Source organism: Fusarium odoratissimum (assembly GCF_000260195.1).
Source record: "Fusarium odoratissimum NRRL 54006 unplaced genomic scaffold supercont1.6, whole genome shotgun sequence".
Classification (NCBI taxonomy): domain Eukaryota; kingdom Fungi; phylum Ascomycota; class Sordariomycetes; order Hypocreales; family Nectriaceae; genus Fusarium; species Fusarium odoratissimum.
The window spans coordinates 524,998-549,818 of record NW_022158692.1 but is presented as its reverse complement, the minus strand read 5'-3'; the positions used below and the strand labels follow the sequence as shown (position 1 = coordinate 549,818).

Here is a 24,821-nt window from a genome sequence, read left to right as displayed (position 1 = left end):
CAGAACCAAGCACCACAGACTGCCAGATAAAGGAGTGAGTTTCTATGTATGACAAGCGGCCGTGTGGCTGGACAAACAACGCCTCTGCTGGGATAGTTTCCGCTCTGTTGATCGTCTGCTGCATGGACAAGAGGCAACCCGAGACTAGCATCATCTGCATTAGAGAGGTGAGTAACAAGCTTGTCGATGAATCATGCACCTTTCATTTTTTTCTTTTATTGTACTAGGAGGGGGTGATGAAACTTGTTTCTTCATTGGTGGCATCTTGGACAAAGAAACGCCAAATCTCTATTCACACAGCCCGTGCCTCCCGCATGATGGCCTTTTCCCTTCGCAATATCGCAGATGCCGTCTCTCATTGGCTTGATTGTCTTGTTTTGAACGTGTAGCTCAGGACATGTAACTGAGCTAATGTAGCTTCCAGCCATGAGGCGGGTATCCAAGCAAGTCTCCGTTAAGGATGCCCTGATGAGTGGCTGTTTTGGAATACACTGACCAGCACAGTATCCCTTTCCCCCTCTGCCTTGTTCCACAACTGAAATATTGGGATTGACCGACATTTCATTCTATTGATGCCTTGTAATGACCCCTCAGATGCGTGATGAGTCGTATCGTTACCTATCATATCCTCACTGGCCTGCCGTGCATGGCAGGGCAAAAGGTCTAAGTTGTGATGCATCGGATAAGTCATACATGGGCTGCACTGCCTGCAAGGTTTCTGTTCCGGGGTACTCATAATACCAGCGCAGCTTAAGCTCCCTCATCTCCTGTCCGTCAGACGCTGAAACTTTCCATCTGACTTTCCTTCAACCTGTATCGATTGAAGGGTCAAAGAGATATGGCTACTTCAGAGAACTCATCCCAATCCGGGAGCAGAACCCGTGTCATTGTCGGATTAGATATTGGAACCACGTAAGTCATACAACACAACTCTTGATACTCACTTTGCTCACTCAACTCTGTAGGTTTTCTGGAATTTCGTATGCGGTATTGACGCAAAACCCGGATCGACCGACATCCTTCTGGTGGGAAGTTGACGGCAAAAAGTCGCAGAAAATCCCAACCAAAATCGAGGTCTCTGAAATCCCTATCGAATGGTTTAAGCTTAGCCTGCTGCATCGTGATGATCTACCATCGGATGTACGAAACTCACCCAAGTTTATTAAATTAAACAATACCCGGGAAGCTATGAATATCACAGCCGTCAATGCTACAGCGGATTACATTAGCAAGATCTGGAATGTCTTCCGTGACAAGCTTCAAAAAAGAATCCCCGACCCTTATATCCAGATAACAGTCACTGTTCCTGTGGTTTGGCCTAGAAATGCTCGTCAAAAGATGAATGAGGCCCTCCATGAAGCACGTATCCTCAATGAGAATGTGGTACTGGCTCCCAAATTCCTTGCTGAGCCAGAGGCTGCGGCTCTGGCATTCTTTTCTGCGGCATACTACCTACAAGAGACACAAGCAAGAACGACTTTCTATAATCTTGGTCATCTGTTTATGCTTAACACGCCCCTAGATCTCCAAACTTCAACCTGGACATGTTGCCATCGTTTGCGACTGTGGCGGCGGTACCGTTGTAAGTTTTCCGTCACCCTACCTAAGCTTCCTTGTTTGGTGCTCATCCCCCCTCAAGGACACGGGCGCCTATGAAATATGCTCCGTTCGCCCCTTCCGTGTCAAAGAGGTGCTTCCTGGCCAATGTATCCTTGCCGGAGCTTGCATTCTCGACGATGCATTCTTGCAACTTCTAAAGGACAAGGTCGAGACGATGACCTCTCCCCGGGCATTCCAGGCCTTGACAGAAAAGGATCTTCACGGCATAGTCTACAACCACTGGGAGCTTGATATAAAGGGGTGCTTTAATGACAACTTCCCTACCAAGCATATTTACCTGCCTATCAAGTGGGCTGCGAGCCGCCACAAAAGAATGCCCGTTGGCCAAGGAGACGATATCACATTCACCCAGTAAGTGACTGAGACTCGTGTAGTGTCTTATGAGCTGCAACGGATATACATCATGCTAACAGTAAATTCAGTGGTGATCTTGCTTCGATCTTTAACCCCATTGTGGGAAAGATCACAAGCCTGATCGAGATGGAGATGCAGAAAATCTCCAGCTCGCTTTCGAAGGACGTGTCGGTGAGTGAAATGCCTGCAAAGCCCGTATTGAGCACCGCCCACTAACATGAAGATCACCAGCACCTCATCGTGGCTGGAGGTTTCGGCCAGAATGGCTACCTGCGACAGAAAATTGTGCAGACAGTGAACAGAGTTTCTCCCACCACCAACATCCTCGACTATCCAGGCGGACAAGGGTAACTCTCCCACCCTTCCTTACACTCAGATAACTGACCGTGCCATGAAGCTGGAATGCTGTGTTTTGGGGAGCCGTTATCCAGGCTCTCAAAGCACAGGCGATTCAGCAACCGGTCCTAATAACCTCCAGAATCGTCAGAGCTAGCTGGGGAGTGCGTGCTAGCCACGGGAACTCAATATTCTGGCTCGTCCATGAAGTTAGTTTTTCTTTCAGGTTCATACTATTAATATCTCACTGACAATCCCCCAAACAGAATGAATCCCTTGACACCACCAGCCCTAATCTACGACCTATACCCGTAGAAGCTCTCTCGGCCGAGGATCCCGCCAGCGGTGACATTTTCAGTATTCGTGTCTGCCGCACACAGCAGAATGCAGGCCAATACCATCAAGATGTCTGTCGACTCAGCTGGAAGACCGTTGATGTTGGGTTAAAGTCCGACATGAATGCTGATCTGAAAGCCCCTTTGCAGATCGAATTTATATGGGACGGGGCAGAGATGGGATTCTCGCTGATTTATGGTGGTGTTCAGCAGAGCTCGGTGAAGGTCGAGCACAGTTGGGAATTTTGAGCAGCGGTTGCCTTTCGTTAAACCTAGACCCTATGCCTAGGGTTTGTCAACACAATTGGTCGTAGTGGAAGCAGATCTTGGTATAAATACCGAGGCTTATCTGGTCATGTCTTTCATTCGGTCTAGGTAGTTTTGGAGATTGTCAATACAGGAGCGAGGTTGAAGAATGTGTATATTCATGGATGTGCCCTAGTGATGAGACGTACCAGTCCAACAATTGACAGATCAACCTTTGCCCTCAGAACATCACTGATGCCGTCTCTCATCGGTTAATGGTCCTATTTTGAACCTTGTGGCTAGGAAATGGCAGATTGTACGTAGCTCACCCAAGTTCATCAAAGGAAGGAAGGACCGGGGATGCGGGGATCACAGTTCCCAAACCTACTGCGGTATACATTCCCAAACTGTGGCTGCCTTGAGTAGAATTCTTTTCATCTTCAAAAGAAAATTTCCAATACTTGTATTCAGCCTACGGTGCAATTCCTGTTGTTTGGGCTATATATGTTTGCCAACTGATGCTTGAGGCCATTCCTGAAGCACCTACCTAGGGAGGAGACCAGGTGGGCTTTCACGAGAGAAGCCAGTTAACACAGTAGCTTTCCGAACCAATTAATTGGCATGCCCTGCAGAACTTCCATTTATCAACAATCAACTTTACGCCTGACCAAGGAGGAGTCTAGTGGGAGGCGGCGGCAAAGCCTTGGGAGCTTTTGCTGACCTTGAAGCTAGCGTCGACTTGGGAGCTTCTTGAGTCAGAGGTAGTCGAGCAGCCTTGGGGGCATCGGAAACACGCGGCGCAAGAGCAGTAGCCAGAGCCCTAGCGATTATAGGTACCAGTGCAATAACTGGCAGAGGTGCCGACAGTGGGATAGGAGCAGCATAGGGTCCAGGAGCAATGCCAGGTACACCCCGAGCTACAGAAATCGGCACGAGGATAGGGGTAGGGGCGACGACGGGAGGAGATGCCACCGCTGGGGTCTTTGCAATTCGAGGAGTCTTTGCAGTCGACGGGATAATAGTGTTGCCCACCAAAGATCGAACACTTGGAATAAGCGCGACCTTAGGAGTCGATCGAACTTTGGGCACACGACCTACACTCGGTGTCGTTCTGACAAGGGGAGCATTGACGACAGTCGGAGTAACTTCAAGCGCGGGCGCTTTGGCGACATCGGGAGCACGATCGACTTCTGGAGCCGGTAGAGTCTGCGAGACCTGACGTGAACGAGGAGCTGCATCGGTCGTCGAAACCTGTCGAGAGCGAGGCGTGATACCAGCACGAGAAACTTGTCGCGAACGAGGCGATGGCATAACAAGAGGACTCTCGGGGATAGCAGGTAAGATTCGTGCTGGAGTTTCTGGGCTTCCTGGCGCTGGGCCGGTTTTTGGAGTGGTGACCCGGCCAACTTTCACAGGGTCGCCGTCTGGTATCTCCGTTGCAGTGGGAGTGACAGGACGGTTGAGCGTTGCATTCGACCCCTGACGACGGAGAGAAGCGTTGGAGCCCCGGCGGCCCAGAGTTGGAGTTGTAGGACGGCGGCCGAGGGTGGGCGTCGTTGGTCGACGGGTTGGAGTACTAGGACGTTCTGGTTGTCCCTTACGAATGGGACTGGTTCGTCGTTGAGAGGACTGTGTGCCCATTGCATAGCGAGGGGAGTCGGCCATGTTGACACGAATGTGAGTGTGGAGGATGTATGCTTCAAGCTGATCTTTAACAGGGCACAAGTCGGAGGGAAACTAAGAAATCCTCCAGCTCAGCTGAGAATTGCGGCATTATATGCCCTTCTGCAAGCTGCCAACTCATCGTCCTCCATACTCGATCCCTCATTCTGAAACAGGAATACACGGGAAAGTCCGGGCGGGTGGTCGCTTTGCTTTTTCTTTAGATGAATCAACCTCAACTACTCGTCAATCATGAGGCAATGTGATGCGTTGACTGGGATCTGTAAGTTTACCCCTGTCTTGACGGCTGATTAGCTCCCGGATGATGTGCAGCTCTAGTGTGAGGCTGGGGTATCCCTGTAACGGATCGATGGATGAAGATGAGCATCACAGCGTTTTCCGACGAACAATCATATTCAGCAGCTAATTGGAGCACAGTTCCCGATTTTATAGGGAGAAACGAGTGAAAGATGTTGAACAATCAGTACTATACCAGTGGCACTGTCTACTTCATCTTCCTCCAACTACTCTTACCACTCACCACCGTCCTCTTATTCTTCTCAGGAACCGTGTATCCTCTGTCCCTCTCCAATCGATGTCTTTCCCAAAAGTCACTCATTTCCTCTCTCAACATTCCCTTCCCACTTCTTGAGTCCCTCTCCTCCCTCTGTCGCTCATTTCGTTGCGGCAGCATATCGGCAACCTTTGCAACAGCAGGCTTACACAGTGTTCTCCACACCCAAGACATCATGTGTCGGTACATGTGGGCAAGCCACTTGATCAGAAGTCGAGCATTTGTGCTAAAAGCTGCCACGAGAGAAAAGACCACGAGGGCGAAACTAGCGGGTAAAGAGATTGCGCCGATGGTCTTGAGCGACAGGTTATTCTCACCACCCCATTCTTGAGTGTTCATACCGAAGAGACCGGTAAAGAAGGTCAACGGGAGGAATATGACTGTAAATGTGGTAAAGATCATGACACTGCGACTCTGCGCACTTGCAAGGTCGGCGTGAAGCCTACTCAGCCGTACCTCATCAACCTGCGCCTGTCGCTGAACCATCTGAAGCAGTTTGTCGTAGTCGTTCCTCGTACTTCGGACTCTCTGAATCATCTCTTGAGCTTGGTGTGTATACTCTGAGACTTTCTTGATTGCTTCACTCAGGAACAGTCTCCCGTTTGCAGTACGGTCACGCAGTTCCGGACGAGTGTAAGTAGAGAGCATAGAGCTGACGACTTTAGACTGACGCTCAAACAGATGAACCAGAATAAGAAGTTCATCCTCGATATCTCGAAGTTCAAGGAGAGCAGATGTGTTGTCCCGGTTATCCTCTTCTGCTCGACGGCCTTCGGCTTTATGGCGTGCTCTGATGGAACGAGCTTTGTTCTCAACTGGCTCATAGGCTGACGCTTTGTCGCGGAATCCTTCGGCACGAAATGTTTTGAGCGATGAGGTGAGTTTTTCGGTCTAAAGGTTAGCATGGTTTACAAAATGAGATTGCGGCATGATACAATCGCGCAAAATATGTGAGGGTGACATACCAGAACGCTGATGGCCTCTTCAAAGATTCGAAACACTTCAAGATCTGGGTGCGAAGATCTGTCGAGGAGGACTGTAACAGCATGGAGGACTGCTAATGCTGCCAGGTCCAGAGCATTTTCGCATTGCCGGGTGAGATCGACGTTGACTTCGTTAAAGATGCTGTCGCGAAGATCTGCCTGCTGATACAGAGGCCCTTCAATGGCATCACCCTCCCGCTTCGGGAAGAAGGAGAGTAGGGTATCTGAGGGTCAGCTTAGGGTCAATTCAGGGATATATCACTTACGAGAGTCTATGGCCCAAAGCCACACCTGATCCACCATGAGAACATTACCGTTGAGTATAGAGTCCTCGCAACCCTCCTCGTCTTCCCCATCCTGGCTGCTAGTTTTAGATCGTCGACTGCCACTTCCGCTACTCCCGGAACTACTGTTCGACATTTGCCCATGAAGTCCTGGGCCCAAACCGGGAGCAAATGTCCGTTCCTTTGTCAGTTTGTACAGCATCTGATCATCATCTCGCGACCGAGTGTCCCTCAACGATGGGTATCCGTACTGATCTAGTGTTCGCCGACAGTTGAGGGGTGGATCGTGGCCCAAAAACTCCCAGATCACCTGCGATTCAAGAGAATCAGACTTTGCCACAGATTCGGGAACAGGTCTGGCTCGCCCATGGCCGAGACGCTGAAGGATGAGTTCTCGTCGGCGAATGAGTCGTTTGTACGAGTCAAAGTGAAGATACGGGAGGAAGAGACAGGTGTAAATTCCCCCTTCTGGCTTGGGCGATATCGATGATTGTTTCGAAGATCGACCTCGAGGTGACACTACACGGTCAGTTTGGACTGCAAGATATGAGTCAACTTACTGTGCCGAGGAGCTGAAAAGTAACAGCCTGGTTTCGCAAAGTACGCATAGTGTTGAGAGTGTCGCCCTCGAGAATGCCTCGTCGCCCAGAAGTCATTGTTGAACAGAGGAGCATAATTGCGGTTGTTTGCTGTCTGCAAAGTCTCGAATATTTTCTACTGAGGTCAGTCATCCTATCAACTAACTGTCTTCAGGCTGCTTACCGTCACCCAGCTGGGATTATTATACGGCAGATGAACCCACATAAACTTGCGGGTTTCAATGTGAGGTTTCGAAAACGCAACAGGTACTTCATCCACGATTACCGTCTCACTGGCTCTCCTCTCGCCATTATTAGCGGCCTTTCGGATAGCAACGATCGCTTCTGGCAGCCTCGGAGATGCATCGATATCGTCATCGTCGCTGAAACCCTCTATGGTGCTTCGACTTCGCTGTGAGAATGGAGGAAAGTCCTTGTACTCGTATTGTGAGGCTTGAGTTCCCATGCTGACAGACCTGCTCAGAGATCGACCCATCCTTCCACGAGGAGGAGGTGATAGACGATCGACAGCCAAATCCTGCTCAAAATTGGCACGGATAAGCGGCGAAGGACGTCGCATTGGTGTTGAGTAGTGTGTGGGTGGTGATATCGCCGCTGGTGATAAAGGTGTGACGGGGGATCTTGCTCCCGCCTGAGGTGCTGACTCTGATCTTGTCTTTTCTGCATCAACAGGCCGTATGACAGGGGATGCAGGAGGACACAACTCGACAGATCCTTGCGAGATCCCAAGAGGGTTGTCGTGTGTTTCATCAGCAACTTTCTCAGTCGGCAGCATCGTTGTTTTCCCTCGATTCCTCAAGAACCTGCCTTCATCAACCGTCTCAACTTCGTTCAACCTCTCGGCCAAACACTCCTCTGGTCCCTTTCTCAAGAAATCTCGGAGTGGCAGTCGCGTAGACCAAGCTCGAATCGTCGCCACATCCAATGGACCCGGGGGATCTTCAAAGAATCCGTGAACCTCGACGTTTACCTTTTGCTCGAGATTCAGAGACCAATTTCCATCCTCACGAGAGTACTCGTCTGCACGTCCGATCAGAGCCGACAACTGCTTCAGAAACAGACGCATCGTGTGGACATTATGACGCCCGAAAGAAGCAATATTGGCATGATCACTCTGAAGTGGGAGAATGGTCTCTTGTCGCATGCCAAGAATAGCAGACTTGATTGAGGTTAGTGGTGCGGTGAAGTAGACATCTCCCGAGCTGCCTGAAAGACGAGAGTCGATAGTCTCATATAGCGTCCAGATGCGAAATTCGTGTGCTATCGATTTGAAGTCGTCGTCTAGTTGGAGAAGAAGGTTGTTTCCCACACGAAGGTCGTCGGTTATTGATGTCGGCATAGCCGCTGACAGTTGAAGCAGATTCTGAATACCCGTTGCAAGACTCGGCATGGCAAAGTAACTCGATCCTTGATGAGGAGTGCCTATTCTGTTAGCATGGGTCAATCAGAGATGTATCACTTACCAAAGAATGCAGCACCATAACATTGCCTGTAGATATCCTCAAACGACGGGTCTCTGCTCGCCTTTGTCAACACCATCTTGATAATAATACCGCCAATGCTATGTCCCACAAACACAACCGGTCTTGTCTGCTGCTCTCGTTTTCTCAAATTTCCCAACTCCTCCAACAATGCATCAGCCAGAGTACTCAGCCTCGTATCGTCAGTCGTCGATGGATGCTCATACAACAGAATCCGAGCTCGATCGGCTTCACGACGAAGTCCTTGGCGAACCCATGATGGAGCTGGTCGATCAGCATCAGAGGCTGCACCTTCGGCGTCGCGCATAGACAATGCTCCGTAGTATCGACTCATGAGACCATCGCGACTCCATGTTCGAAGGGGATCTGCTCCGGGACACGGAACAGTTACAATGTCGACAGTTGTTTGATCATGAGTGAGCTCTCCTTCTGGATCAATAACAAATCTGGCCTTTGACACCACCTCTTCTGTTCCCGTCGACTCTTCACTAATTTTCCCTTCAGGTTCTCTCCTTGTCGTGTAATCATTCAGTGGCGGAAGTTGACCTGGGGGACTCCCTGGGTTTACACGAACCGAGTCCTTGTCATTGCTGAGCTCTGGCTCGGGTGAGTCCACTGTATCCATGTCAACAGTGTGAGTCCTATAATTTTCCCGGCGTCTTTGCCTGGGGAGTTTTGGTCGAGAGGCTTGAGACATGAGAACGTTGATCGAAAGTCATGAACCAGATGGTGTTGTTCGAAGTATCAACGGTATTCAAATCACTCAAAAGTCACTCTGAGTCATCCGCACAAAACATCAGCCTGGCTTAGCCCGCTCGTGACAAAAGTCCATTTTCAAAATAATATCCGATTCCCATATCAATTGTTGATGTGCTAATATTATCTCTATAGGCTGACTCCGTAGATCCTAGAGTGGGGTGTCTGAGACAAGGTTAGTCAAATGACTGCACCACCTGAACCATCCCGATGACTGCCTGCTAACCCGTTTCAACCCATCCCAATAACCACCAATGCTTTTTAAACACCATCGATAAATAGCATGCAGATGTGCGATGCCGAAATGCGCCCTCAACTCCAATCAAAAGGTATGTATCCGAACCAAACGCCTTTACTGCAGTGAAAAATCCCCGATAGTAGTGCAGTGCACCACAGAATCCATGTATAGTCGATTCTCGACCTTGCACGTCTGTCCTGGTCTAACAACAAACATGCCATTGGGGCCAAGATTAAATGTCTTTTCGTTCATCGTGACCCGAATCTTTCCTGAGGCGACGGAGCATGTTCGCAGTTTGTCGTCTTCAACAGCCCAATGATTAGCGCTGCCGGGTTTGAGAACCATGATGTTGAAGCTGACGTCCTCGGAAACGGTGACGGGTTGACCGCTGGTGAGATACGAGTTGGAATAGGCGACATCTGACCTGTTAGCTGCGCCTCACAGACAACGGGAAACTCACTGTCTGAGGAAGATTCATCCTTTATCCTTCCTGGAGCAACCTCCCAATCCTCCATTTCCAATTCAACGCCGATTTCAGGTCTGCCCATGATGGTAAGTGTTTGGTCTCTCATGGCAACGTCATTCCCAGAAGAACGTCTTTTTCTTCGCTTTGGCTGGACCTCGGTCATGGTGTCAACACCCTCAAAATCGTCGAGATCCATCGGAGGATTCAGTTCCCCAGAAGAAGACCTCGATGAACCAGAAGCCCCTCGTCCCAGTTTTGGCTCAGGACACCAGTCACAACCGTTTGAGCGTCGCTGCAGATGACACCAGTATCTGCATCCCACGCAAGACTCTAGAGCAGAAAATGCTTGTTTCGCTGACGTAGACATGCCAATTGGGAGACGGATGCAGGGTTGCGATAGTCGTGCAGATGGTCGAGTGGTATTAACCATGCACTGCTCGCTACCAACCACAACTGTACCTGTGAGATACGCTACTGCACAGGAATAATGAGTGACATCCAGGTTGCTTCCCCGGTGGGTATGCTTCCAACTCTCGGGCAGCTCACGTCTGCGAGGCAATGTCAACATGAAATTGATGTCCTCTCGTTGGTGAGACTTTTGGGCTGGACTGAGGTGTTGGTGGAGATATTGCTTCACCTCCGATTCTTGCATAGCTTGAGGCAGGCAGGTGCGATCCTGTGAGCGTGTTGTCTTTCTTTCCTGTTCGGCAGCTCGAGATACTCGGTTTTGCTGGAATGAAGCGAACACAGACAATCCTGGATCAACTGGAGGTGGCGCATCAGGAGGGAGTGGGTTTCTGGAAACAACAATCCCAGGTGTGCCTCCAGGACCATCCTTCTGATAGCTACCGACCTTGGACAATGTGCCATCTCCGTTGTCATTGAATGTCGTCGAACAATGGCCAGCGCCAAAATGTCCACCAAGACCATTGAGTTTGCCAAACACGCGGCGGCAATCTCGCACAGGACATACGTATGGAAGTTCAGGGTCATCGTGAAGTTTGTAGTTTGCCGGAATAAGTGCCCCGCGAGCAGAGGTAGAACCACCTTCGGGGACTGAGTATGTTAGATCAGCTCGATGCAGTTGATTTCGAGGACCTACAGGGATATACAGTGTAGGCCCGACCAGGTTCAGCCATGATGATTGCCTCCAATCGAGTATCAGGGACTAAAGAATCAGGCGATCTTGCTGGTCCAGGTGTTGGTGATGGTGTCCCTTGGCCAGTGTACTTTTTGAGCAACTCGGCCCCGGTGAGAGAAACCACCGGAGATTGAGATGAATGATGCATGGCGCTCTTCTTGATAGCTGCACTGTTGATCTCAGCTAATTGTCTAGCGACTTCGTCTTCCGTAAAGCGACGAGCTTCACGAACACGTGCGTAATCAGCGGGAGTCCTTTTTGGGAGAAGGTCTGACGGTGAGTTTCTCTTTTGAGGGATCACTTGAGACGATTCAGAAGCCTTTGAGAGGTATTGTGCTGGTCATGTCAGAAATGAACGACGCCTTAAAAGAGACATACACTGTCTACGTTCCCATTCAGACTGAGCTGCTTGAATTCGAGGGTTACTTGATAGTATACCAGCCGCTGAAGCTTTGACGGCTGCGCTACCGACGATGTCGCTGACGATACGTGAAGGTTCCGGGATGTTGACGTTGGCTTTGAGGGCTGGATTCCATGGTATAAAGCCTGTGTTCTTTGTCATTGAAGGGTCTTCATTGCCGAGCATTGTAGGGTCAAGTATTGGCTGTAGGTTGCGAAAAATCCCATGGGCGAGTGCAGAAACGGACTGAGATGTGAAATGAGGGAACGAATAAGAAGCCCAAGTCGGGTTGCACACGGGTGAGATGAAACGCTGAAGTGAGTGAGGCTGATGATGAAAGTGAACTGGAGACGCGCCGACGCGAACGAGGTTATAGCGCGGTTAGGGGCCTAATGTACCTCGCTGCAGAAATAAGGTGCGAGATACCTCCCCAGGTCCCCTCCAACAGTGACCTAACTCCGCCAACGCAGTATTATCACAATTAACGTTACATGCAATCAATACCGTTTGGGAATTTACAAACAGATCTATTTTCAGGTTCACTTCTACTGCAGTGATTCATGATTTCGACATGTCTCATAATGTACAGCTATACATACACTTGTCCACCTATTCTACAGCCTCTTCCGTCGCATCTAACGGCTATTTCTTCTTTGAAGCCTTCTTCGCCTTCTTAGCTTGCTTCTGGCTAAGCATCTTGACAGCCTTGATCTCCCCACCACTCTCAGCCCTCTTCTGCTCCGCCTTTCTCTGCCCCTCGAGTTCCCTCTCCCGTCTCCATCGTCTATGTCTGAACCACTGCTTTCGCGTCCTGAACCTCTTGGTCTTGAGACCCGTCGTCTTGGCCAGCTTTCCAATAGCCCAGTTATCTTCACGATAACTGTAGTCCTTTCGCAGCTTGAGCAATCTGTCTGGTTCGCCCGCTTCGACACGGTTGACCTGGAAGGGTATTCCGGACGGCGAGATCTCGGGTTGGGCGGCGACTTCTTTGATGGGGAAGGCGGTCATGTTTAGTTTTCGCTTGCGCTGGGCGTGAGCGGGATATGGTAGCGTGTCGTTCTTGTCGAAGACTACGCCGATGTATTTGCGGTCGGGGTGTAGTGAGGGATCGCGGTAGTATTTGACGTATCCGGTTGCCATTGCGTGAATGGTATGATCTCGGCCCATGATGCAGTTCTCTCCAGGCCACCAATGCGTACCGCGCTGTTTGTAGAGGATGTTTCCAGGAATGACGAATTGATCTAAAGGTCAGCCCAGCCCGGTCCATTCACAGCGTAAACATACCTCCTGTACGCTTTGCACCGAGCTTCTTTGGAATACCCCTCTTGGGCTTCTTCTTGTATGCTCCCTGTGACTTGACCGAGGCAAATCGATGACCTTGGACGAGGGAATTGGCCAATTGGACACCCAGGGGAGTGACAGGTGTGAAAGCCGGCCTGGCTAGACTAGCCACAGCAGCCAATATTGGCCGCTGCATCGTGAGGAACCTCATGCCGGCGATTCGTGACGATATGGGCTGAGTGAGGTTGGCAACGCTTGATCCTCAATTGATGGAGTTTTTGCGCTTAGTCATCGCTTATCGATAAGGATGTGGACAGCTTCCCTAAACTCCAGCTGTAACATCAACATTGGTCTGTAGAATAATCATCAACAAAATGCGGTATCTTTTTGCTGTTCTGTCTCTCTTGACTTTGGTCAATGCCCAATTTGGCGGCTTCTTTGATCAAATGTTTAATCAGCAAGGAGGCCACGAACACCATCAAGCGCAACAGCAAAACAACCCAAGCGATGCGAACCACTACAAGCAGAATTACGAGAACTGTAAGTACATCTACCACTTTTTGACTCTGCTAACATGTACAGCTGTCTGCGACAAATACCTCTGCCCCGATACTCTCGCATGCGTCCACTTTCCTCACCACTGTCCCTGCGCTTGGGATGCTCAGCAAGAAAAGTTCGAATTAGCTGATGGACAGCGTCTTTGTGTTTCTCGTGGTGGATTCCGGCCAGGCGAAACAGCTCGAAAGATTGAATTAGCAAGAAAGGGATTACTGTGAACCATCGACAATAAGCATAACGACACCACGAACGACACCAGATACGAGTGGATAATCGTAAATATTAGGAAATGAAGCATGTCCTCTACCGATGAGACTATGTGCCCTTTGTCTCCATCAGAATCTTGAAAGCGAGCGAGTAATCAGATAACCTCACACTCCTCCTCTGCCAACGCCCAATAATGATATCCTCAAAACTCCATCCTAATGCCCTAGCCAGCTCGCAGCCCTCATCATGCTTCCCCAGCACCCTACGCAGTACCGTTGGGCACGCGCGGTACCTGTGGCACATGCGGCACCTCACCCTCGTCGTCCTCATCCTCATCCGGGAGCGTCTCGGGGTGGCCCAGGAGCTGGGCCACATTTTTCATTTCGTAGTGTCTCTTTCGGAGCTGTTCAAACTTTCTGTGCTTCTCACGCTCCTCGGGAGACATGCCCGCCAGCTCCTCCTCCGCGTTGTGGCCGATGCTGCTCTCGTCGTCGACGTGGACGCTCTTTTCGCTGCGGGGTGACGGCGCGCCCGCTTCCGGGATCTCCTCTTCCGGTTCGCCCAGCGAAAGGCCCGGAATGTCATCTTCACGGCTTGGACGTGAATTCTTAAGACGAGCACCAGCGTCCGCCAGAGGATCCTCGTCTTCGTCCGACGGGTCTTCGGCTGGGTCGTAGTGTTTGGCATAGGGAGTCTTTGGTTCTGTGATCTTCATGGTAGAGGAGCGCTCCTGCTCCGTGAGGTAGAGGTTTGCCTCGTCCCACTTGAGCCGTTGGGAGGGTTCGAGAACGTCTCCGATGGAACCGTTGGCACCTGATTGTCGGCGGGATCCAGAGGGGCGAGCTCCAGAAGAGGAACGACGGTGACCAGCGTTGATTTGAGTGTTGGCGATGGTGAGCTCCTTGTCGCTGGCAGGTCGATCGTGGCTCGGTGAAGTGGGAGGAGATTTCTGGTACGAGTTCTTGAGGATGCCTAGAAATGTTAGAGAGGTCAAAGATGGCGTCAGGCAACTCACCTCGAGGTCGTTGAGGAGGATGGGTGGGAGGCGAGTGCGCCGGGGGAGAATCAACAGCAGAAGCCATTTTGGTATAGTCGGAAGCTTGAGTTGAAAGGGTTAAAGCCAGAGCTCAAGCCCAAGGCGTTGTATCTGAGATAAAGTGCGGTTGAACGTGATGTTTGCCTGTGATGTAGTCGCGAGATCAGGTTGAAAGATGAAACACTGTGCTCGTGAGCAGATCATCAGTAAAAGAGGCGGGGAGGGCCTATAACATCCAATGACGCAGTGGCCTGAGACCCCAGGATTTGGAGGGGCTGGTACGTACCAAGCCTTGATTAACGGCGTGTGATGCTAAACGAATGATGGCGATTTATGAAGATAATAAGGATTTCTCTGTTAATCCCGTTATTCTAACCTTTTCAGTCAATTTTTTTGGTCGTACATAACGGTTGTGACGGGGATACCCTTGTCGTCCCATTTCTAGTACACCCTCTTTGATGCAAGAAACATCTGGAATATCGTGAGATTACGCACGTGAATGCATTAACGAGTTGTTATCTCGCGATTTAGAAGTTTGTTATCACAATTGTATTCTCATCATCTTGAGATTGCAATATGGCAAATCACGAAAAGACCTGATATCGTTATTCGCAGCGTCAACTTGCCGGTCTCAAAATACGTCATTTTCCCAATGAAAGGGTCGTCACACAGCCGAATGTTTAGAGGGGAATGGTTGGATGCGATGCAACCTCGTTCGTCATTCGAAAAACCACTCAAACTTGAATGATTGGCCATCTCTACGATGAGATGAAACGATATTGATCTTCCTTGGTCTACATCTTGTAAACCGCTCATGCCAGCATACCATCAGCGGCATGCATCTTGCCAGCAAACTCCAGATAATGCAGCCCAGAAGCATGTCAACTACTTGGTTGAGTTGTGAGTTGTTCTCAATCATCTGTAAGCAGCTTCACCACCTTCGCCTGCTTGTCCTCCAACTCAGAGTTCTTCTTCTTCAAAGCCCGGTTCTCAGCCTCCAAAGCCTCAACACGTTCCATAAGACGCCCAACTTTTCGAATATTGTCCATGTCCTGTGAAGATTTGGTGTTGGAAGTTCCCTCGGCCTTGGAGTTACCTGAATCGCTGTTGGCAAATGAATAGTTAAGCCCTTTCTGCCATAGTTTCTTACCTCCCAGCTGAATGTTGTCGCGAGTTGTCTCAGCAGGGTTTTTGGATTCATATGCTTAAAAAAGATCAATGGTGCCTCGAGCCACACTGACCCAATCTCTGCGTCCTCCTGGACCGAGTCGGCGAAGAAACTCATCCATTGCGACAGTTTCTAGCTTGTCTGATGCCTTCCGCTTCAGTCCATCTGTGTGCTTGGAGTTCATCTCAATTAATTCTACTATAAGAGATGGTCGTACGCTGTTATTCAACACATCAGTTTCGCTATTACCGGTGGGGATGATGAACTTCCCGGATGAAATAGAATTTGGATAAAGTGAATGAGCGAGATACGAATAAAGAATCAGATGACCATACGCTGAATAAAGATACGGGAGATGAATGTGACAATAAAGGGGTGTTGGAAAGTTGAAAGGAAGAAGAGAGTATGGTCCAGGTGAAGGCGAAGAAACAGCTTGAAGCAGTCACCATGAATCAGAGTTGAGGCTATTGAAAAGGTGCCGGCTGCTAGCACTGGCAATCTCATCAATCAATGCAAGTTCTGCTTGTGAGCCTGCTTCCTCGAATGTCTACAGCCTCTCCCATTGATCAAGGTGTTCTTCTGCAGGCTCCTCACAAACACCTCCGTGAGTGACCCAGCCAGACGCAACGAGTTGGGCAACGAGTTTCCACTCATCACTGGTAGCTCGTGGGCTGGTAGGGACTACTGTATCAAGACTTATTTCGAGCAGCACTGGATCATGAACGAGTTTGCTAACTAGGTATCAATTTAACTAAACTAACGATTACACGCTTGCAGAGTGGACTACCTAACTGACGACATACTTACCAATCATCTTACCAGACTTCAGGTTAATACCCATTCATTCAGCCTAATCGGAACTCTTCTCATTGTGACCACTCTCCTCATCTCGGCTTCCACCCATGCTGTAATACTTGCCAAAGACACGAGTCTCTAGATCAGAGACACCGCCTGTAGACTTACGAGCCTGGCGACGGAAATAGATACGCTTAGCCCATTTCCAAGATTCAATACCAAGGAAGAAGAGAACAGCCTCGACAAAAACAATACCCCATTCCCAAGAGATAGGAGCATGCTTGAAGACGACAGTGTTGAGTCCAGGGATATAGATGATAGGGAACATGGTAACAAAACCAGCAATAATGGCCCAGAACAGGAAGGGGTTCCTCCAAACGTCGTAAATCCACTGGGTGAAATACTTCTTGCTCTTGGGTTGCATTCGGAAGAAAGACCTTCTCATGTTGATCATCTCCCAGGCAAGGAACAGGGCGAACCAGGTCAGGCATGCAAAGGTTGTTGAGCGAGCACGGAAAATGACTCTGCAGTCTTCGCTGTAGGTGTTGTTGCAGTTCTCTCCAATGTCGTCAGCGCCGTTGCCGAAGCCGTACAGGACGAGGACGAATGAGGCGAGGCAAAGGGCTGACATCCAGAGACCGTAGACGACCATGTCGAGCATGAGTTCGGGGGTAAAGACACCTTGTTTCAACTGAGGATGTTAGTACGGATCATAAAGGCAATAGATAGAACATACGTTTTGAGGAGGACGCTGCATGATATCTGGGGCGGCAATCTCAAAGCCAAGACCCATATCAGGCATACCAGATGTGATCATGATGATCCAGAGAATCTCGACAGGTGCCAAGGGGAAAACCGACAGATTGTTCTTATCCTTGAAAGCAAGACCGATCAGGAGTGTACAAGCTTGGGCAATATTCTCAGCCAAAACGTGCAGAATGAACTTCTGAATATTGTCAAACATTCTTCGGCCTTCTTCAACAGCATTCAGAATAGAAGCAAAGTTATCATCAGTCAAGACAATGTCGGACGCTTCCTTGGCAACATCAGATCCAGCCTGTCCCATAGCAATACCCACGTCTGATCGCTTCAAACTGGGCGAGTCATTGACACCATCACCGGTCATGGCGACGAAAGCCTTGCGGCGATGAAGGGCTTCAATCATACGGACTTTGGTCTGAGGGGCACAGCGGGCGACGACAAGAGGCAGAAGTGGAAGCTGATCAATTTCATCATCGGACAGCTTGTCAAATTCTGAAGCAGCCATAACCATGACCTTGGCGACATCCTTGGGAATCTCGGACATCTTGGCAGGTAAAATACCAACTTCCAAAGCGATAGCACGAGCTGTTTCAGGGTGATCACCAGTAAGCATGTGAACGCTGACACCAGCTTCGTGACATTTTCGGACTGATGGGGCAGATTCAGGGCGAGGAGGATCGTACAGGCCGATGAGGCCACGGAAGACAAGGTCTTTTTCGAATAGTCCACGATCAAGTTCAGCCTCGTTATCCTCGACATGAGGAATATCTGTTCGGCTGGCGAGAGCAAGAACACGAAGACCAAGTCGAGCCAGAGATTCCATGTTGCTCAAGACATCTTCCTTGATGGCGTCGGTAAACTCGAGGATTTCGTCACCAGCAGCATAAACAGGGCAAGAAGTCAAGACGCGTTCAACGGCGCCCTTGGTAAAGACCCATTGCTTCTGAAATTCGCTGTCGTGGAAAATGACGGACATCTTCTTGACATCTGAATCAAAGGGGAATTCGGCAACTTCATGCCAGCGGGGGTTATCGCCAGACGACAATCGCATGCGGTTCCAGTTGAATCGAGAAGCAAATACTTGCATAGCAATCTCGGTTGGGTCTCCACGAGCATGCCACTCGCCTTCAATCTCGTGGACAGTAGCAAGATTGGCAAGTGAAGCAACGTTGAGGTACTCGACGAGGCTTGGATCTTGAGCAGGCTGGGAAGCGGGGTCGATTGATGTACCTTCGGACTTTTCATTCTGGAAGTCGATGTTCTTGGGCTGGTCCTCGGTGAGGGTGATATCTCCGAGGGTAGGGTTGAATGGTTCATTGGAAGCGCCAACAGAGTATGTGCCGCGTCCAGGGATCCAAGCCTTCTTGACGATCATGGTACCTTGGGTAAGAGTTCCGGTCTTGTCAGAGCAAATGTCTAAAAGGTTAGCTATGTTTGCATGACACCGAGTGGTACTTACTGGTTACACCACCCAGAGCTTCCAAACTCTTCAGGTTGCGGACAATGACATGTCTCTGGACCATACGCTTGGTACCAGCAGCCATGGTAATGGTGAGAACAACAATCAGAGAAGCTGGGATCATAGAGAGACCAGTTGCCACAGCATAAATGATGACTTCCCTCTGCGACTTGAAATCATTGGCTGCCAGAACAATAATAGCACACACAATGGCCGTTCCGAGAAGAATGATTGCCAGCTTGGAGAGCTTGCGCTGAAGAGGAGTACCGACATTGACACCAAGGAATCGCCCAACAGCATCAGAACCGGTCAAGGTCCAAGCTTGCATCCAGCGACCAAAGTTGGTGTTACCCTCGGCATCCCTCTTTGGCTGTCGGCGCTTGGAAGACTTGCCACGAAGAGCAACAGCAATTTGACCAATCTCAGTATAGGTACCGGTAGCAAAGACAATGCCTCGAGCTCGTCCCTTTGTCACAGTAGACGAGCTATAAGCAACGTTGAGTCGATCACCAGGGCCAGTATCATCTGGAAAGGTCTTGTTGATCTCTTTGCGAACAGGTAGAGACTCGCCAGTGAGAAGTGCTTCGTTGGTTTCAAAGTTGACAGCCTCGACAAGACGGATATCTGCTGGAATGGTGTCGCCAGTCTTGAGCTCAACCATATCACCAGGGACAATCTCAGCAGTCACAACAACTTGAGTGTTACCGTTGCGGACAGCGTGAGCGGTGGGAGAGCTGAGAGAACGCAGAGAATCCATAGTCTTGGCGGCTTGAAACTCTTGGAGGAAGCCAACGACAATATTGAGCACAATGACGGCGGCTACTACACCACCTTCAATCCAAGACTTGATACCAAAAGAGGCAGCCATGGCAAGGATGAGAACCTGTCCCCCAAAGGGCAAATGAGCGACTCTACCGTTATCTCTAAAGCTTCCTTTCAAGTATACTCGAAGGAAGCCTATGGAAGGTAACTTACTAGAGTCAAGGCATTTGCGATCTGCCCGATAAAGATCTTGAGAGGTTGAACACCTTCTTGTTCGCCGAATTCGTTTCGACCATAAGTCTCGAGACGCTGCTTGGCCTCGGATTCAGTGAGACCATCATCGAGATTACCATTAAGCTCCTGGGCAACCTGCTCAAAGGTAAGAGCATGAGCAGGTGCCGTCATGGGAGAGTTGGCTTGGCCCGAGATGTGAGGCTTCTCTTCTTCGTTCTGGCCCATTTTGACAGTTGATGAAGAGGAATGAGTTGAGAATTTTAGAAAGAGGAGAGGGAGAAGCCCTTTTAAGCTGCACCTTCATTGGGGATCAACTTCAAGAAACCTTCCAAGTATGACACCGGTGGACCGTGAGGTGGATCAAGGTGGATGTGCCAAGAGTTACCATCACAGGAGGTGCATGCGAAACAAAGGTTGCGCCAAGGTCGCTCATGGTTAAACAATTTTATTTGGAGGAGAATTTTTATATGTGGAGATGATTGGCATTCAGAGTAATATGCCAAGACGATACGTCGGAGGATGTAAGCCGCATTGTGTTGAGGCGGTTTGGAGGTTCGAGTGTGGAAGATATTGCCACCTGAGTTGGTAACATGAGTGATGAATGTCTGTTTTGAGTACTTGGAAGCCTGGAGGGTTTCAAGATTAACTCACATTTAGCTATCATCAAGCTTAAACAACCTTAAATTGAAGCAGGATCTTTATCTGCGCTGTGAATCATTGTATAGACAACCAGCGATGCGCCAAGTTTATCTCAAGAGCTTAAAGTCATTAGTGGTGGTCCTTGCTTCTTGGCGTTGCTGGGTCCTCCAACCTGGTTCTTTCGATAGGGCACATGGCAATGACATAATTTGACGCTGAAAACAGTTATTCTTGGTCTTTTTGAGACTCAGAAGTGCTCAGACAGTCGTAGAAACGTTTCGTATTCATTATCTTGGTACTTGTTAAGCTTCAAGTCATTTTTAGATCAAATTCTGAGAGAAACAAAGGTATCGGAAAAGCGGATCTCTCCATCGGGGAGTCGGTCTTCACCTCCTACCTTCAAGGGTCTAAACAATCCCCAGATTCCCGTCTCCGCGATATGTGAGATAAGATTCGGCAATTACGTAGTAGTCTTGGACGTTTAAGAACCAGGATTAAAAAATATAGTTATTATTCGTATTATATGACAACACTTACGTAAGAGAAGAGAAAAGAGATATTGGCCTCTTATTCGTCCTTCCTGATTCATCATGGCGCGGTGGTAGAGGAAGTACAGCCCTCCTACCGAAGGTACCCTACCTGCCAGGTTCATTGTGCTTCTGGGAGGTCGGCTCTTGCCCGCTCAACCGATGCAAAGCTAAGATAGCGGCTTCACAGCCTCAGCCTTCTGATACCAACTGATACCAACATCAACTTCGCAACACTTGCCAAGCTCTGCCAAGACAATAAACATCTCGTCATTTGCTCTAAAGCTGAATCATTCTCACGGCTCGGAATACTCATCAATTAATGGTCAGAACTGTTGATGCACAGCCATGCCGTTGCGATATTCCGAACCGGCACCAAACAATCACTCTGATGTTCTAGAACCAGGTCTTGGGCTTGTAGCCACGACTGCAAGCACTTTAATCAGTCTCGATTGCTATAATTGAAGTCACATGTCGCGACCATTATCAGGCAATTCTCGCACTTGTCAATTTGACTACTGAACCCTCACAAAACACCGCATTTTCGTTTCTATCACTGAAAATGGAGCCAGTTGGGATCATTCTGCTCGTGCTTTTTCTCTTTATCATTATCATGGGTCCTCTGTATGTCTTCCACAGTCAATTTGGCCACTGCTAACTGAAAAAGAGTATGCTTCAGAATGAGCGTGCGGAGAGCGTCGGAGAAGGTTTTCAGTCCCCAACCTAATCAACTGGACAATGCCCGTCGAAAACTCAGCACCGTTACAACCTCAACGGTCATTCCACAAGCGAATACCGATCCCACCGCCGACATTGAAGCTCAGACTCCACTGTCCGGGTTCGGTGAATGGTGAGTGCATCCACTTCCGGCGAAGTTATCGGAAGCTTTGTCTCCGCTTTCATGCTTCTCGGCCGGAGCCTGTACGGGCCGCTCCAGGATCTTGCTGACATTCTCAGTCCCATCTGCATAGGTCCTCTTGTTCCAGAACCAGTACATACCGTCAACGCCGACCCACGTCCGATTCTCGAAAAAGTTTCAACAGTGACGTCTCACGAGACAAATCAAGCCAAGCCCGGTCCAAGTGTACAAGCGACGACCGATGAAGCTGAAGACGACATCATGACGATAAACACGTGCAGGCATTCTTTTCATTCAAAATGCCTTTCGTCTTGGTTCTTGATCGAACGATATGATTGTCCTGTATGCAGGGTGCCGTATTACCAAGGGATACCACGTCGCGAAACAGCTTTGAGCGTGACACCATTTTGGTGATCACCGCCACACTTAATTGATCACTAATCTCTAGTTCAAATGTCAATGGTTGCTATCCAGCCAGGCTTTCTCGTACAACGTCAACGCAGCTTAATGATGCTTACACGCAGCCTGCGGCAAGGTACGGTTCCTGATTAGTTCAGCTTCAGCCACAACAGTTACCTTCAGCATCTCGATGTCGTATATCTGAATGTTTCAGTTGTTTGTGGAGCTTATTCAACACTTCTCCGGCCCCTTCCGATTCAATTCATTGGCTGTGCTCATTTCTTCCGGAGTATCTCCTACGGTTTGATGCAGTCTTCTGTTGTTGGGTGGTTTGAGCGTCACAGCGGAGCAAAAGCTGGTGACAAAGTACGTACCGCCACCATGACGGATCGGCGATCATCCCGCCCACCCAAGTCTAAATGACTTCATCGCCATCAGCAGGGTCTGGATCGAGGATTTCGGTCATGGATCGCTTGGTGAATTGACCGTTCGACAAGCCAGCAATTCAGCAGTTGATGCAGGGCCCTGCGTCATTGGCTCTTCGGGCCACTTCCTCCGACTACCATTACTTTAAATCTTGGAGAATGTTCGTTGCCGAATTTATCAGGTACTTGACCTGTCGCTTATATATGCTTCGCCCCATGACATTCATTTCTTCCATATTTACATCATTCGACGTATGTCATCTCGTTTCTTGACATCTGCTGGAAGACTTCTCTCCCTGCGACTTTCAGTTGGAAGAGCATACAGCACGACTACAACCATGACATCGAAACGGAAGAGAACTGGTGCTCATCCGCCACCTCCGGTACCTGAGATGCGTGATGCTCCCAGGAGAAGCAGTCGAAGAATAAAGGATGCTGCCGAACGGCCAAAGTCAGACACAGATCCAATGAAAGCTGCTGATCCAAAGAAAGCAAAGGCTGTCTGGGATACAGGCGAAGGTGTTGAAGAAGCTATGCGCGAGCTGAGCGAGATGGAGCAAAAGCTACAGACTGTCGTCAGAACACAACGGCTTGCAGTCGAGTCCTCAGATCTTCAAGTCAAGAAAGAAGCCGCCAATGAACCTGATATTCGACCGAAAATGTACTCGCCGAACAAGGATACTGTTGCTCCTCGAGGCAACTTGGAGGGAAAGTCAAAAGTTGTTAACTCTGTACCACTAGATGAGTACGACGCCGAACTCGCTGCTGGCGATGTCGCTGATGCCAAAGGTGAAGACGACGGCATGGACCGCGGTGCCAACAGGCCTCCCCCTGTCAACAGTGAAACTCTTCCTCTACCATGGAAAGGAAGGTTGGGATATGTGAGTTTAGCACTGTGACCATCAGACATTACTGACTTTCCAGGCCTGCCTAAATACATACTTGCGCAATGCAACTCCGGCCGTCTTTTCCTCGAGGACCTGTCGCATGGCCTCCATCATTGAACATCGACACCCGTTAACAAACCCTGATGAACCAGAACACCCTACCAAGAACCGACCAGACAAGAACAAACCCGCAGACCACGAACGAGGACTCAAATATGTACAAGAATTGGGACTGGCGAATGCAAGAGATATTGTCAAAATGATTCGATGGAATGTCAAGTACGGCATCAGATTCATGAGACTGAGTAGTGAGATGTTTCCATTTGCAAGTCATCCAGAACATGGTTACAAGCTAGCGCCCTTTGCGTCAGAGGTGCTGGCAGAAGCTGGCAGAGTAGCTGGAGAGCTGAATCATCGTCTAACGACACATCCTGGGCAATTTACACAGATTGGTTCTCCACGCAAAGAAGTTGTTGCCGCTGCCATGCGCGATCTGGAATATCACGATGAGATGCTTACTCTACTCAAACTTCCCGAACAGCTTGACCGCGATGCTGTCATGATTCTGCACATGGGTGGCACTTATGGCGACAAGCAAGCAACCATTGACCGATTCAAAGAGAACTACGCCAAGCTTTCAGACAGTGTCAAGCGACGATTGGTGTTGGAAAACGACGATGTCGCATGGAGTGTTCACGATCTGTTGCCTGTTTGCGAGGAACTCAACATTCCTCTGGTGCTCGACTACCACCATCACAACATCATATTCGACCCATCGATAAGAGAAGGTTCCCAAGACATTATAGGTCTTTACGATCGCATCAAAGCTACCTGGGCCAAGAAGGGAATTACCCAGAAAATGCATTACAGCGAGCAGACATCCAGTGCAGTCTCACCAAGAGATCGCCGCAAGCATTCCGCCAGAGTCAAAACTCTCCCACCATGTGCCCCCGACATGGATCTAATGATTGAAGCCAAGGATAAAGAGCAAGCTGTTTTTGAACTGATGCGAACCTTTAAACTGCCAGGTTGGGATACTTTTAACAACATTGTACCATATGAACGACCAGATGAATCACGAAAAGCCGTCAAAAAGAAGGCAAAGAAGGGCAAAAAAGCAAACGGCGTCAACGGAGAAGCGAAGGATGACATTGAAGTACCTGAAAAGATTGTTAGCGCCGAAGATTTTGGCATGGGAGGTCCTCAAGCAAGAGTGTATTGGCCTGAAGGTATGGAGGAATGGTTGCGACCGAAGAAGCGAGAGATTAAGAAGGCAAAGGAGGGCAAAGATGGGACACCTGTGTTGAAGCAAGATGGGGATGAAGAATGATTATGGTTTAATGTCGCA

The 24,821-nt window shown here is 49.4% G+C and overlaps 12 protein-coding genes across 14 annotated transcripts; 4 read left to right on the top strand and 8 right to left on the bottom strand.

Annotated features, from left to right (window-relative positions):
• Positions 1 to 838: 838 nt before the first annotated feature.
• Positions 839 to 2,998, top strand: FOIG_04809 (uncharacterized protein; the record flags this gene model as incomplete). Its single annotated transcript, XM_031203125.1, has 8 exons — positions 839 to 912; positions 966 to 1,383; positions 1,523 to 1,582; positions 1,640 to 1,971; positions 2,043 to 2,145; positions 2,206 to 2,321; positions 2,372 to 2,519; positions 2,577 to 2,998. The coding sequence occupies 8 exons, from the start codon at positions 839 to 841 to the stop codon at positions 2,892 to 2,894; spliced, it is 1,569 nt and encodes a 522-aa protein (XP_031066704.1). The 3' UTR covers positions 2,895 to 2,998.
• A 190-nt stretch (positions 2,999 to 3,188) lies between these two features.
• Positions 3,189 to 4,839, bottom strand: FOIG_04808 (uncharacterized protein). Its single transcript, XM_031203124.1, has one exon. It carries the CDS (start codon positions 4,554 to 4,556, stop codon positions 3,549 to 3,551), a length of 1,008 nt encoding a protein of 335 aa, XP_031066703.1. The 5' UTR covers positions 4,557 to 4,839; the 3' UTR covers positions 3,189 to 3,548.
• A 154-nt stretch (positions 4,840 to 4,993) lies between these two features.
• On the bottom strand, positions 4,994 to 9,215 carry FOIG_04807 (uncharacterized protein). Its single transcript, XM_031203123.1, has 6 exons — positions 8,457 to 9,215; positions 7,157 to 8,415; positions 6,955 to 7,108; positions 6,377 to 6,913; positions 6,093 to 6,334; positions 4,994 to 6,018 (listed from the first exon to the last, which is right to left on the bottom strand). The coding sequence occupies exons 1-6, from the start codon at positions 9,169 to 9,171 to the stop codon at positions 5,059 to 5,061; spliced, it is 3,867 nt and encodes a 1,288-aa protein (XP_031066702.1). The 5' UTR covers positions 9,172 to 9,215; the 3' UTR covers positions 4,994 to 5,058.
• A 240-nt stretch (positions 9,216 to 9,455) lies between these two features.
• FOIG_04806 (uncharacterized protein) lies at positions 9,456 to 11,817 on the bottom strand. The gene is made up of 4 exons (XM_031203122.1): positions 11,454 to 11,817; positions 11,037 to 11,411; positions 9,929 to 10,990; positions 9,456 to 9,887 (listed from the first exon to the last, which is right to left on the bottom strand). The coding sequence occupies exons 1-4, from the start codon at positions 11,659 to 11,661 to the stop codon at positions 9,583 to 9,585; spliced, it is 1,950 nt and encodes a 649-aa protein (XP_031066701.1). The 5' UTR covers positions 11,662 to 11,817; the 3' UTR covers positions 9,456 to 9,582.
• A 151-nt stretch (positions 11,818 to 11,968) lies between these two features.
• FOIG_04805 (uncharacterized protein) lies at positions 11,969 to 13,001 on the bottom strand. The gene is made up of 2 exons (XM_031203121.1): positions 12,760 to 13,001; positions 11,969 to 12,716 (listed from the first exon to the last, which is right to left on the bottom strand). Exons 1-2 carry the CDS (start codon positions 12,965 to 12,967, stop codon positions 12,118 to 12,120), a joined length of 807 nt encoding a protein of 268 aa, XP_031066700.1. The 5' UTR covers positions 12,968 to 13,001; the 3' UTR covers positions 11,969 to 12,117.
• A 70-nt stretch (positions 13,002 to 13,071) lies between these two features.
• FOIG_04804 (uncharacterized protein) lies at positions 13,072 to 13,790 on the top strand. Its single transcript, XM_031203120.1, has 2 exons — positions 13,072 to 13,296; positions 13,339 to 13,790. Exons 1-2 carry the CDS (start codon positions 13,131 to 13,133, stop codon positions 13,530 to 13,532), a joined length of 360 nt encoding a protein of 119 aa, XP_031066699.1. The 5' UTR covers positions 13,072 to 13,130; the 3' UTR covers positions 13,533 to 13,790.
• On the bottom strand, positions 13,287 to 14,975 carry FOIG_04803 (uncharacterized protein). Of its 2 annotated transcripts, XM_031203119.1 has the most exons (3): positions 14,844 to 14,975; positions 14,537 to 14,740; positions 13,287 to 14,493 (listed from the first exon to the last, which is right to left on the bottom strand). In XM_031203119.1, the coding sequence occupies exons 2-3, from the start codon at positions 14,601 to 14,603 to the stop codon at positions 13,784 to 13,786; spliced, it is 777 nt and encodes a 258-aa protein (XP_031066698.1). In that variant the 5' UTR covers positions 14,604 to 14,740; positions 14,844 to 14,975; the 3' UTR covers positions 13,287 to 13,783. The 2 variants fall into 2 exon arrangements, with proteins under 2 accessions (XP_031066698.1, XP_031066697.1); XM_031203118.1 differs by having other exon boundaries at positions 14,537 to 14,975.
• A 72-nt stretch (positions 14,976 to 15,047) lies between these two features.
• Positions 15,048 to 15,846, bottom strand: FOIG_04802 (uncharacterized protein; the record flags this gene model as incomplete). Its single annotated transcript, XM_031203117.1, has 2 exons — positions 15,048 to 15,714; positions 15,799 to 15,846. The coding sequence occupies 2 exons, from the start codon at positions 15,844 to 15,846 to the stop codon at positions 15,469 to 15,471; spliced, it is 294 nt and encodes a 97-aa protein (XP_031066696.1). The 3' UTR covers positions 15,048 to 15,468.
• Positions 15,847 to 16,272: 426 nt separating this feature from the next.
• FOIG_04801 (uncharacterized protein) lies at positions 16,273 to 16,566 on the bottom strand (the record flags this gene model as incomplete). The annotated part of the gene is made up of 2 exons (XM_031203116.1): positions 16,273 to 16,409; positions 16,533 to 16,566. 2 exons carry the CDS (start codon positions 16,564 to 16,566, stop codon positions 16,273 to 16,275), a joined length of 171 nt encoding a protein of 56 aa, XP_031066695.1.
• Positions 16,567 to 16,575: 9 nt separating this feature from the next.
• On the bottom strand, positions 16,576 to 20,209 carry FOIG_04800 (potassium/sodium efflux P-type ATPase, fungal-type; the record flags this gene model as incomplete). Of its 2 annotated transcripts, XM_031203114.1 has the most annotated exons (4): positions 19,717 to 20,209; positions 18,742 to 19,624; positions 17,257 to 18,698; positions 16,576 to 17,211 (listed from the first exon to the last, which is right to left on the bottom strand). In XM_031203114.1, the coding sequence occupies exons 1-4, from the start codon at positions 19,960 to 19,962 to the stop codon at positions 16,576 to 16,578; spliced, it is 3,207 nt and encodes a 1,068-aa protein (XP_031066693.1). In that variant the 5' UTR covers positions 19,963 to 20,209. The 2 variants fall into 2 exon arrangements, with proteins under 2 accessions (XP_031066693.1, XP_031066694.1); XM_031203115.1 differs by having other exon boundaries at positions 18,742 to 20,036.
• A 1,307-nt stretch (positions 20,210 to 21,516) lies between these two features.
• On the top strand, positions 21,517 to 21,757 carry FOIG_04799 (uncharacterized protein; the record flags this gene model as incomplete). The annotated part of the gene is made up of 2 exons (XM_031203113.1): positions 21,517 to 21,527; positions 21,571 to 21,757. The coding sequence occupies 2 exons, from the start codon at positions 21,517 to 21,519 to the stop codon at positions 21,755 to 21,757; spliced, it is 198 nt and encodes a 65-aa protein (XP_031066692.1).
• A 1,083-nt stretch (positions 21,758 to 22,840) lies between these two features.
• Positions 22,841 to 24,803, top strand: FOIG_04798 (uncharacterized protein; the record flags this gene model as incomplete). The annotated part of the gene is made up of 2 exons (XM_031203112.1): positions 22,841 to 23,467; positions 23,511 to 24,803. The coding sequence occupies 2 exons, from the start codon at positions 22,841 to 22,843 to the stop codon at positions 24,801 to 24,803; spliced, it is 1,920 nt and encodes a 639-aa protein (XP_031066691.1).
• Between the last annotated feature and the right edge of the window lie 18 nt (positions 24,804 to 24,821).